The sequence below is a fragment of the Propithecus coquereli genome, unplaced genomic scaffold (assembly GCF_000956105.1).
Source record: "Propithecus coquereli isolate 6110/MARCELLA unplaced genomic scaffold, Pcoq_1.0 Scaffold390, whole genome shotgun sequence".
Lineage (NCBI taxonomy): Eukaryota > Metazoa > Chordata > Mammalia > Primates > Indriidae > Propithecus > Propithecus coquereli.
The window spans coordinates 754,523-766,705 of NW_012149619.1; the positions used below are offsets into that span (position 1 = coordinate 754,523).

The 12,183-nt window shown below is 37.1% G+C and overlaps 1 protein-coding gene across 1 annotated transcript in view; it reads right to left on the reverse strand.

The window, feature by feature from the left end:
• The window catches only part of ZZEF1 (zinc finger, ZZ-type with EF-hand domain 1), a 149,480-nt gene that overhangs the window by 121,430 nt on the left and 15,867 nt on the right, over positions 1 to 12,183 (reverse strand). The window contains exons 2-6 of the mRNA XM_012652560.1: positions 11,821 to 11,965; positions 5,319 to 5,513; positions 3,684 to 3,855; positions 2,507 to 2,706; positions 569 to 779 (exon numbers count right to left, since the gene is read on the reverse strand). Of these exons, the coding sequence (XP_012508014.1) occupies positions 569 to 779; positions 2,507 to 2,706; positions 3,684 to 3,855; positions 5,319 to 5,513; positions 11,821 to 11,965 (923 nt within the window). The remainder of the gene's footprint in view (positions 1 to 568; positions 780 to 2,506; positions 2,707 to 3,683; positions 3,856 to 5,318; positions 5,514 to 11,820; positions 11,966 to 12,183) is intronic.

A 12,183-nucleotide genomic window follows, 5' to 3' on the forward strand; every position in this document is an offset into this window, starting at 1 on the left:
AATATTTTACTCATTAGTGGGAAGAGCCCTCAACTTGGGAATCCAAAACACCTAGATTCAAACTGATCCATCATTAATTGGTTGTGTGACCTCAGGGAAGATCACAATATCCTCATCTATAAAATGGAAATAATTTTCACAGGTACATTTCAGTGTCGGCAGGTAAAACAACACTGAGCATCTGAAAATGCTTTATCCAATACAAAGTCCTATACAAACATGAGCAATTTTTCCCCATTGGATAAGAAACAGGCACAGCATGAGTGACCTTCTCGTAAGACTGGTCCATTTAGTGAGCTGATGAAGGAGGACTTTGGAGGAACTGTGTGAGGAGGAGCAGGAAGGTGGAAAGGGCACTTCTTCAAAGTCTGTGAAGTCAGAACATCAGCCAAAGAGAGAAGCAGTGAGAAGTGAAAGGCACAAACACGAAACACCAAGGCACCCAGGGCTGAGCTGGTGACCAAGCCATGACGATCGATGATCGAAGGCCGCTCAGTGACACTCCCTAAAGGATCAGAGAAGAATGAGTGCATCTGGACGGGGCTGGAAAATAGAGAGAGTGACTTACTGAGTATTGTGCAGCACTGTCTGGACAAAGGCAGGATTTGTCTCCATAGACGCCGTCACCAGAGATGTCAGCAGAGACCAATACCATATTGCGGAAGCATCTGAGACTGAGACTCCAGCCTTCTTAACTCTCTGAAAGCCAACAGCCCTCAGACCATGTATTCGAGTGTCACATCCATCGCTAAGACAACGCTTTACGTTAATCTGGACATCTGTCAAGCACAAACAACAAATGCAGTATTGGATTAACTTCTTTAGTTCAGCAAATGCTAGGCTCCTAACTAAAAGCAAAATAGTAATTGACATTTTGAAAAGAAAATTCTAAAGACATACTTTGATGACAGAAATAAATAATGTGTGCAATGGAACTAGTATATAATAAACTTGTCCAAAAGCACTGACAAATCTAAGAAATCATAAGAATAATGTATAAAATTAAGGGTGGCTTAAGTCTTTACATCACAAAACTTCTTGGGAATGCAATGAGTCTTGAAAGTTAGAGAGTAATTTAACAATCCTGATTGAATGCACGGTAAGACCATTTCTAGAATTCTCTCTAGGGTTCTGAAATTTGGATTGAGTTATAGAACAGTAGCTGGATCATAAGCAGTTGTATTTCTTTTTTTTAATATTCAAGTCTAAATAGATGACATAGACATGACTTACTTTTAAGAAATGTCACAATTTCTTATTTGGGTCAGAGAGGAGGATGTGAGAAGTTAAAAAGGACATAACTTAGAGAAAAGACCAGCACAGTATGAGACAGGAACCTTCTACTCCACAAGCTTAACTACTTCTTTGCCTAGGAGTGAGACACAAAGACTCTACCTCCCTAGGCCTCAGTTCCTTTGAGCAAAGTAAGAACACTTCTTTTGGCCCAGGAAAGCATTAGAAGAAATGAGACAAAACATGAAGCATTCCGGCTCCCTGAATGAAATAAGCCTGGAAAGAAATCACAGAATTGTGATTATTTCCAAAATTCTATGTGTGAAGCAAGGTTACAATAGTATAAAACTGGAAACAACCTAAATGTCCAAGAATAAGGGGTGGGTTAAAATTAAGGCATATTGTTACAATACTAAATAAAGGTGTTCATGAACATATGATATGATAACACACTAAAAAAATTATAAAAGAATATGCATAGACGATCACCATTCTTGTAAAAAGATATGTATAGATATATGTAAAAAAGTATATATACAACTCTATTTTTTAGAAAAAAATTTGTGTATATGTGTATGTATGTGAAGTAAACCACACACATACACAAATACACAAACACAAGAAAAGGTCTCAAAGGATCCACACCAACGTAGTCACATGGAAAATCCCAGGGTAGTAGGATTTTGAGTATTTTTTTTTTTTTTTTTTTGAGACAGCGTCTCGCTCTGTTGCCCGGGCTAGAGTGCCGTGGCATCAGCCTAGCTCACAGCAACCTCAAACTCCTGGGCTCAAGCAATCCTACTGCCTCAGCCTCCCGAGGAGCTGGGACTACAGGCATGCGCCACCATGCCCGGCTAACTTTTTCTATATATTTTTAGCTGTCCAATTAATTTCTTTCTATTTTTTTTTTGGTAGAGACGGGGTCTCGCTCTTGCTCAGGCTGGTCTCGAACTCCTGAGCTCAAACGATCCGCCCGCCTCGGCCTCCCTGAGTGCTAGGATTACAGGCGTGAGCCACCACGCCCGGCCTTGAGTATTTTTGTTTATCTATATTTTTCTGATTTTTCAATTAAAAAAAGGAATAAAATATTTTTAACTAAAAAAGAAATGATAACAGAGTATTTTTCAGGAGAACCCCACTTTTGTGTATATCCTAAGAAACAAATCAGATCTCAAAAGAAAACTTAACAGCTTCTCCACTTCAGAGGTCCTCCTGCTAAAAAATATTACTTCCCTTCCTCCCTTCCCCATTCCCTCAGTGCTGTTTGACTCACAGGGCTGGCTGATGTTGGCATTTTCCAGCAGTGTCACGTAGCCAGTGACATTGCTGGGGATGTGCACATCTCGGACTTCCTGAAGATCACTGGCATTCCTCCCCACAGCTACTGTCACCTGTTGCGGCATGTAGCTCTGGTCGGTGGCAGCCACTGCAATGGATAGGTGCCTGAGCACAACATCTGGCTTCATTTTTAAACTGGAAAACACAGAGAACAGAAACTACAAAAGTTTATATGGATCAAGAACTGACAGGGTCCACAAGTCCCATCTGAAAGATTTTATTTGATATTTGATATTAAATATCAAATTTGATATACTCAAAGACTAATTTTCCTAACAACTACAAACTTGAAATGCTGGCTGTGACTTTCAAAGTCCTCATGACCTTCCCATGCTTCTAAAAAACCTTTCAGTTCAAGATTAATCTTACCATTCTTTTTAAGCCGTTGGTACAGGCAGGAAATAACTGTATGAACATTCTAACAAAATCCCTCTCCCTGGCAAAAAGCAAATTATAAACTTCATGCAAAGAACTGAGTATATTCCCTCATCTATAAATTATATGGCTAAAGGTCAAATGTGCCCGCTAAGAGAAAACAAGACGATTATTTCTATTTCTACCAACTGGAATTAGTCCGTTTTCACAGGGGACAGGTGAAAATTTTGATAGCAGCTTCAGAACATCTAGAAATACTACAGGTTACTGTTATCAATTCCACTCCAGGATTCCTGACCATCCCATTCCATCTCCTAAACTGACCAACTCAGTTGCATACAACAGATTTTAAAAATGTACAGAAAGGATCTTTTTCTGCCAAATCTCAGAAAAAGTAGAAAAAATTTAAAAAATTTTTAAAATAAGGAAAAAGGCAGGAGTACAAAATATAATCACATGTGATGTAAAAAAAGTACTTGCCCCTTATCATACTAATTTTCCTAAGAAACTATGGAAAAACATCTAAAATCAGTACTATATTAGTCAAATGCTATTTCTTTCTTTAAAACATCAAGAAATTATCTATGTTTATGAATATATGAACCAGGTTACATGATTTTACAGAACTCCTTTTACTTGATTCTTAAAGCAGTTTTACAGATAGCTACTTATGATAAGAAAAAGAGTAGAAAACATTCCAACACTTTAAAAAATAAAAAAAGCATTCTAGCACCCACCGAATCCAGTGCGAGCGGGCACTGCCATCTGACTGCCAGTAGGATGACGTTTCTCCATTTGTCATCTTGTCGACGTCTGTAGGGTTGGAGGATGTTTCTATATAAGCATAGCACTTTGCCACTGACTTGAGTTTATCCATCTCTGGGCTTCTAGTTAGATCTCCAGGGCTTTCTGCAGGGGAAACCAGTTTATCGTATGACATCTCTTTTGCAAAAGGGGAAAAAAAAGGGTCATTTAAAATATTTAACAGAAGTATGTCTGGCACTTTGGCTCTAGAGACATTATAATGCTCCTTAAAATCTCCTTCCAAAGAACACCCTGGTCAAGGATTGCCCCAGCACCTCATTACAGCGCAATATTTAAATTACTGATACATTTGCAAAACTATGCCAAGAGAAGAAAATGATGTTTTATAGTTTTACATTTCTTTAATTATGAGTGAAGATTTTTAACCCACTTGTGTTTCTAAGTATGGTCTGGTCTTACCCTTTTCCATTTTCTTCTGGGTCACTAGTCTTATCAATTCATTATTTTATATACATTATCTAATGTATATATACAAATACATATAACAGCTAATATTTTTGAGTGTTTATTGTGAGCCAGGTACTTTTCTATTCATTCTCTATGTACTAATTCATTTTAGAAATGAGGAAACTAAGGAACAGAGAGTTAAGTAGTTGCCCAAGGGAAGAGTTACTAAAAAATTTAGTCAGTCTATTGAGTCATTAATATGTTACAAAGTATATTTTTGTTCCCTAGAATGTCCTTTGTCTTTTGACTCTGCTTATGATGTTTTTTGCTGTGAAGAACTTTACATTTTCATACAGTCTAATTTATTAATCTTTTCTTTTGTAGATTCTGGGTTTCTTGCCTTGCTTAGAAAGGCGGTCCCATATTTTACAATGTAGAACTATTTTCTTCTATTATCTTAGCATTTTCTTTTCAGTTGAACCGTTTGATTCATCTGAAATTTATTTTAGTGAATGGAATGTGTTAAGAATCTAGTTTTATTTTTTATCCAAATAGCTAACCAGTTGCCCTAACCCTACTTGTTGACAATTCACCTTTCTATTATAACACTGACTTTATCTGGTAACATATTCCCATATGTACTTGGGTCTATTTCTGGACTCAATTATGTTCCACAGACCTGTCTATATACATCATCAACTTCTGTTGCCACAACTGAGCCTGTAGTGGTTTCCCTCATTTATTCAACAAATACTCATTGAGTTCCTACTATGTGACAGGCAGAGTTCCAGGTGCTAAGAATAAGGAAGCAAACAAGACCTACAAAATACAAGTAAATAAATAACACTACAACCTTAACTAATAAGCGCTATTTAGACCATTAAACCTGCAAAAGTGATATTGACCAGAAGGTGGGGAGAGGAAAGGCATCCCTAAAGTCACACCTGAATAGAAAAGTGAAGGAGCAGAAGCCAGTTGTGTAAAGAAGGGAGGGAGGAAGGGAGGGAAGGAGGGGAAAGATCACATTCTTAAGCTACAAACTAGTTACTATACTGTCAGAAATAAAGGCAAGGAAAAGGATTGGCTCATTCTATTAATAAACACTACATCTAGAAGAAATGATAACAGAGTATTTTCAGGAGAACCCCTCAAACACATACCCTTTTCTTTTTGTACCAGTTGATCCAGAGACTCCTTCAGAACAGAAGACCTCATAGTGCACATGTTATTGCAATGCTCCAGCATCGGGTAGGGTATCACCATGCTAGAGATCCGATTGCGATGCAGGAAGCGCAGTATCATTGACGCGTGAACACCGAGGCCCTCCTTTGACTCTGAAAATATGTCTATAAAACCTAAATAGACAAAATCCATTGTTGGTGTTTTAGGGAAGCCACAATAGTTTCCACATCCTCTGCCTGGTGGCCTATCCAAATTGGCTGAATTAAAAGCAGCCATTAACAATCTTCATTGATATTTTCAGCTTTAATCATTTAAAAATCTAAATAAGTTTTAAAGAAATGAACCAGTAGCAATCTCAGTCTAAGAATTTATTTCACTTTAGTTGAACAGAATTTTAGAAGACTTAGAATAATGATTATTTGTTTCAATCCAAACTTCAGAAACTAATAAGCACTTAAATAACTAATTAGAAGTTTTTAAAGAAGTGTTACATAGAGAATATAGGCTAGGAATAAAGTTTATCGGATTACAGAGTAAAAGCATAACTAATTTTATACCAAGCTACATAAGACAATGATAATGACAATACAACCCCTCCCATTATCACAATTTCCAACAGCATTTTCCAATTTATAAGGTTCTTCCACATACATCATCTCATTTGGTCCTCACAAGAAGATGAAAGGGTATACATAGAAGGTACAGGTATCCTTGTTTGACAACTGAAGAAAATGAGGCTCAGGTGATACACTAAGATGTCAACAAAAAAGGGACAGGATCGGGAACTCTTCTCCACACTCCCCCCAAGTGCTCCTTCTGCTGTTCCAGTTCTCTCTCCCCCGGGTGACTCCTCTGGACTCTGCCCCACCTGCCCATCCCTCTGGCTACCGCCCAGGCTCTGGTCACAACACCTCCTGCTTATACACCTATCCAGATGTCCTAAGTGGCTCCCACATACCATTAACCCAGGTAACCTTACCAAAACACAAAACAGACCACGTCTACCCCTGTTTAAAATCCTTTCATGGCTCCTCATAACCTATATTAATATGCCTTGAACCAAGATGCCCACAACACAGAAGTGTTATGGTTAAGTGAAGAGAGAATAAACATGATAGCTTTTCCTGGAGCTCAGATATACTTGGAGATTTGGGGCAATTTATTAAAAAACTACTTAATGATACTAGCAAACCAAACTCAACAACACATTAAAAAGATTATTTATCATGATCAAGTGGTATTCATCCCAAGGATGCAAGGATGGTTCAACATATGCATATCAATCAATGTGATACATCATATCAACAGAATGAAGGACAAAAACCATATGATCATTTTAATTGATGCTGAAAAAACATTTGATAAAATTCAATATCCCTTCATGATTAAAAAACTCTCAAAAAACTGGGTATTGAAGGAACTTACCTCAACATGATAAAAGCCATATGAGACAGACCCACAGCTAGTATCATGTTTAATGGGGAAAAACTGAAAGCCTTTCCTCTAAGATATAGAGCAAGACAAGGATGCCCACTCTCACCACTATCATTCAACACAATACTGGAAGTTCTTGCTAGAACGATCAGACAAGAGAAGGAAACAAAGGGCATCCAAACTGAAAAGGAAGAAGTCAAATTATGTTGTTTGCAGATGATATCTTATATCCAGAAAAACCTAAAGACTCCACCAAAAAACTATTAGAACTGATAAACAAATTCAGTAAAGTTGCAGGATACAAAATCGTACAACATATAAAAATCAGTAGCATTTCTATATGCCAACAATAAATAAGAGAAAAAGAAACCAAGAAAGTAATCCCATTGACAATAGCCACAAATAATAAAATATCTAGGAATAAACTTAACCAAAGAAGTAAAGAAGATCACTATAATGAAAACTATAAGACATTGATAAAAGAAGTTGAAGACGACACAAAAAAATGGAAAGATATTCCATGCTGTTGGATTGGAAGAACGAGTATTATTAAAATGTCCATGCTACCCAAAGCAATCTACAGATCCAATGCAATCCCCATCAAAATACCAATGACATTCTTCACAGAAACAGAAAAAATAATCCTAAAATTTATATGGAATCACAAAAGACCTAGAATAGTCAAAGTCATCTAGGGAAAAAGAATAAAACTGGAGGAATCACATTACCTGACTTCAAATTATACTACAGAGCTATAGTAACCAAAACAGCATGGTACTGGCATAAAAACAGACACACAGACCAATGGAACAGAATAGAGAACCCAGAAATAAATCCACACATCTATAGTGAACTTATCTTCAACAAAGGTACCAAGAACATACAGTGGGGAAAGGACAGTCTCTTCAATAAATGGTGCTAGGAAAACTGGATAACCATATGCAGAAGAATGAAACCTGACCCTTATCTCTTGCCATATACAAAAATAAAATCAAAATGGATTAAAGACTTAAATCTAAGACCTGAAACTATGAAACTACCAAAAGAAAACACTGGGAAAATGCTTCAGGACATTGGTCTGGGCAAGGACTTCAGTAATACCCTCAAAGCACAGGCAACCAAAGCAAAATTGGACAAAAGGGATCACGTCAAGCTAAAAAGCTTCTGCACAACAAAGAGAACAATCAACAAAGTGAAGAGACAACACACAGAATGGTAGAAAATATTTGCAAGCTACCCGTCTGAAAAGGGATTCATAACTAGAATATATAAAGATCTCCAACAACTCGATTGGAAAAAAATCAAATCTGATTAAAAAATGGGCAAAGCATCTGAATAGACATTTCTCAGAAAAAGATATACAAATCGCCAACAGATACATGAAAAAATGCTCAATATCATTAGTCATCAGAGAAATCCATATCAAAACTACAATGAGATATCATCTCACCCCAATTAAAATAGCTTTTATCAAAGAAACAGGCAATAATGAATGCTGGTGAGGATGTGTAGAAAGGGGAACCCTTGTACACTGTCAGTGGGAATGTAAATTAGTGCAACTCCTATGGAAAACAGTATGGAGGTTCCTCAAAAAACTGAAAATAGAACTACCATATGACCCAGCAATCCTACTGCTGAGTATATATCCAAAGGATGGGAATTCAGCATACTGAAAAGACATCTGCTCTCTTTATTGCAACACTATTCACAATAGCCAAGACATGGAATCAACCTAAGTGTCCACCAAAGGATGAACGGGTAAAGAAATTGTGGTACATATGTGCAATGGAATATTATATAGCCACAAAAAAGAATGCAATCCTGCCATTTACAACAAGGATGGAACTGGAGAACATTACATTAAGTGAAATAAGCCAAGCACAGAAAGACAAATCTTGCATGTTCTCACTCATATGTGGGAGCTAAATATTGAAAATAATTGATCTCATGGAGACAGAGAATAGAATGACAGTTACCAGAGGTTGGGAAGGGTAACACAATGGGGGGATAATGTGGGGATGGTTAATGGATGCAAAAATATAGTTAGTTGAAGTGAATAATATTTGATAGCACAACAAAGTAACTACAATGAACAATAAGTTATGGTATACTTTAAAATAACTAAAAGAGTAGAATTTGAATGTCCCTAACACAAAGAAATGTTAAATGCCTGAGGTGATGGATACTCCAATTACCCTGATTTGATTAATTCACATTGTATCCTTCTATCAAAATATTACATGTACTCTATAAAGATATATAAGTATTACGTACCCATAATTAAAAATTAAAAGTAAAAAAATAAAAAACTACCTAATGAATCATAACATACATAACAAAAAGTATATATATTACAATTGTATCGCTCAATTAATTTTCACAAACTGAACACACTTGTATAAGCAGCACCCAGATCAAGACTCCAGAAGTCCCCCAGGAAGTTGTTTTTAATAGTAAAACAAACAGATGCATTAAAACAGAATGAAACTCTGCATTGATTTTTAAGATAAAATGTGAGGCCGAGAAGAAGTACTGCACTCAAGGCAGTCCATTTTAGCCACATCCTCTACCCAAACTTTGGAGACATCTAATTTCCAAAGACTCAAAAGTCTACGCAGGGGGTGGGATGGTGGTGGGGGGGGCCAAGAGGATAGGGTGAAAAAAAAAGTCTATGCAATCCCTTCCCCATTCTTTCACAGTTTTTTCTTAGCAGACTCCACAGTAATACCCAAACCACATGTTTATGACACTGCTGCACTGATTTGCTCCACTCAGAACCCATGTCAAAAATAGACTGGTTCTTGTAATGAGAAAAATGTTTCCATAGGCTGAAATGTTCAGTAAATTCATTTAATATTAGGTAAATGAATTCAGTTTAATTAACTCAGTAAAAGTGCCATCTCTCTTTTAAACTCTTAAGCACAATACAATGAGATACAAAAGGAACTAGTTTTAGTGTGGGAGGAGGTTAGAAAGAGGGACTAGGAAACTATGGAATTCCACCACTGAGACGACCTCAGCTTACAAAGGTTCACCCTGAGACTGATAATACAATTCTTTCAAATTGGGTGTTGATGACAAATTTTGAAGAGAAAGTCCTAAGTCATGAGCCTGCTATGTAAGTGCCTTGGATTTGGACTGTGGCTTTTTCTCAACCTAATCTCCCCTCACCACAGCTACTCAGCACAAAAGTGCACTGAGTATTATCTGTTGATGGATTCTCTGGTTATCCACCCCTTTCCTTTCCTCCTCCAAAATCTCTTTGATGTGTCCAAATAAAGCTGTCGATGCCATTCACATGCTGATAATGCAAAGGCAGGGGCAATACACAAATGCTAAGATATAAATTAGGTAAACATAATCCAAAGTATAATTTCGATTATCATGAGACTAGGAAAAAAGTTAACATATATATGCTACCTATAATGCTCCATAAAAATTACTTAATTAAAGACAACTTGAGGAAGAATAGAAATACACATTCTTCATTAAGACACAGAAACCATCCTTCCCTAGTTCAACACATCACTCAGCAGTAAGCTGGAGCAATCAGATATACATTTATGCATCTATCAAAACCATTTTGCCTCTGTTGCTGCCCTAGCAACTCTAAGTATTATGACAAGTGCACGAAGCAGGGAAAGTTCTTAGGTAAGATGAACTGAGACTAAAAAGATGATGTGAGTTTTTTCCATTTCAAACACAATTCTCATTCAAAAATAAAGTGTAATTTTATTATGATTCTATTTTTACGTAAGTCTCAGCCCCTGAAGGATATCACACAAAAACTTAGGCCAAGTTTTTTCATAAGTACAATGTAGAAGAAACATTGCTTAATTTTAAGCTATTCTGATTCCTACTTAGACTTTAAAGTATAGCAGTCCTCCCTTATCCATGCTTTCAGTTACCCGAGGTCAACTGTGGTCCAAAAATAGATGAATACAGTACAATAAGATATTTAGAGAGACACACCACATTCACACAACTTTTATTATAGTATGCTGTTATAATTATTCGATTTTATTATCAGTTATTGTTAATCTCTTACTGTGCCTAATTTATAAATTAAACTTTATCATAGGTATATATGCATAAAAAACATAGTATATTTTTGGTTCCGTACTATCTGTCGTTTCAGGCATCCACTGGAGGTCTTAGAACATATTCCCCACAGATAAGGGGGGACTACTGTAATAGCTTTCTTAAAAAAAAAGTGCTTACCATGTGCCAAAAAAAAAAAAAATGCCCAATGTAAGGGCACAGCAAAAATAAGAATGTCCCTGCCCTCATGGAGCTCATAGTAGAGGAGTGAAAATAGACATTTAACAAGTAATTGAGTAATCAGTTAATCAATTACAATGGTAATATGTTGTACAAAAGAAACCACAGGATGCTCAGATAACATACAATACGGCCATGGAAGGCTTCTTAACAGAGCAAATTAAAGAGATCAACTGGCGGTGGCTCACACTTGTAATCCTAGCCCTCCGGGAGGCAAAGGCAGGAAGATGCCTGAGACCAGCCTGAGCAAGAGCAAGACCCTGTCTCTACTAAAAATAGAAAAAATTAGCTGGGCAACTAAAAATAGAAAAAATTATGCAGGCGTGGTGGCACATACCTGTAGTCCCAGCTACTTGGGAGGCTGAGGCAGGAGGATTGCTTGGGCCCAGGAGTTTGAGGTTGCTGTGAGCTAGGCTAATGCCACAGCACTCTAGGCTGGGCAACAGAGCAAGACTTTGTCTGTCTGTCTGTCTGTCTGTCTGTCTATCTATCTATAAATAAATAAATAAATCCACTAACGAAGGCAGCTCACGACAAAGCTTCATAAAAACTGTAGAACTGCTCAGCCGTTACTGTATTAGGGAATGAAAGAGATGATTACACTGAATGCTAATTCAAACCATGTGTCTAATGAATACTGTTGGGGGAGTTTACTTCACAGTACTAACAAGCTTACTTAATTTCAATCTCTAGTACAGAAAAGTTCATTCTGGCTCTAAGAGAGCACTCTTGGGTGCACAGATGGCACACAGATGAGCGCCTTACCTGGAACGAGAGAGCAGGCTTGCAGTTGTCTGATGATGTGGCTCAGCTCCCCCTGAAGATTAGCTCCACTGGAATTCTTGAGGGCCTCCAACATGTTCTCAGCATCAACTGTACCATCGCCCTCAGCATCAAACTGGGCAAAGGCCTACAAGGTAAGAGATGAGAGGAAATCAGGGCTGCTCCAAATAATTTTTTTTTTTTAGAATTCTTAAGACCAGTGATTTTTCTTTTCTTTTTCTTTTTGGTCACAGGGAGAAGAGTTCACATATATCATTCAAAGAATAAATAAATTCAGGATAATAACTCACTGCTTTGTAGTATGTATATATACAAGTACACATGTATAAACACTTTTATCATCTC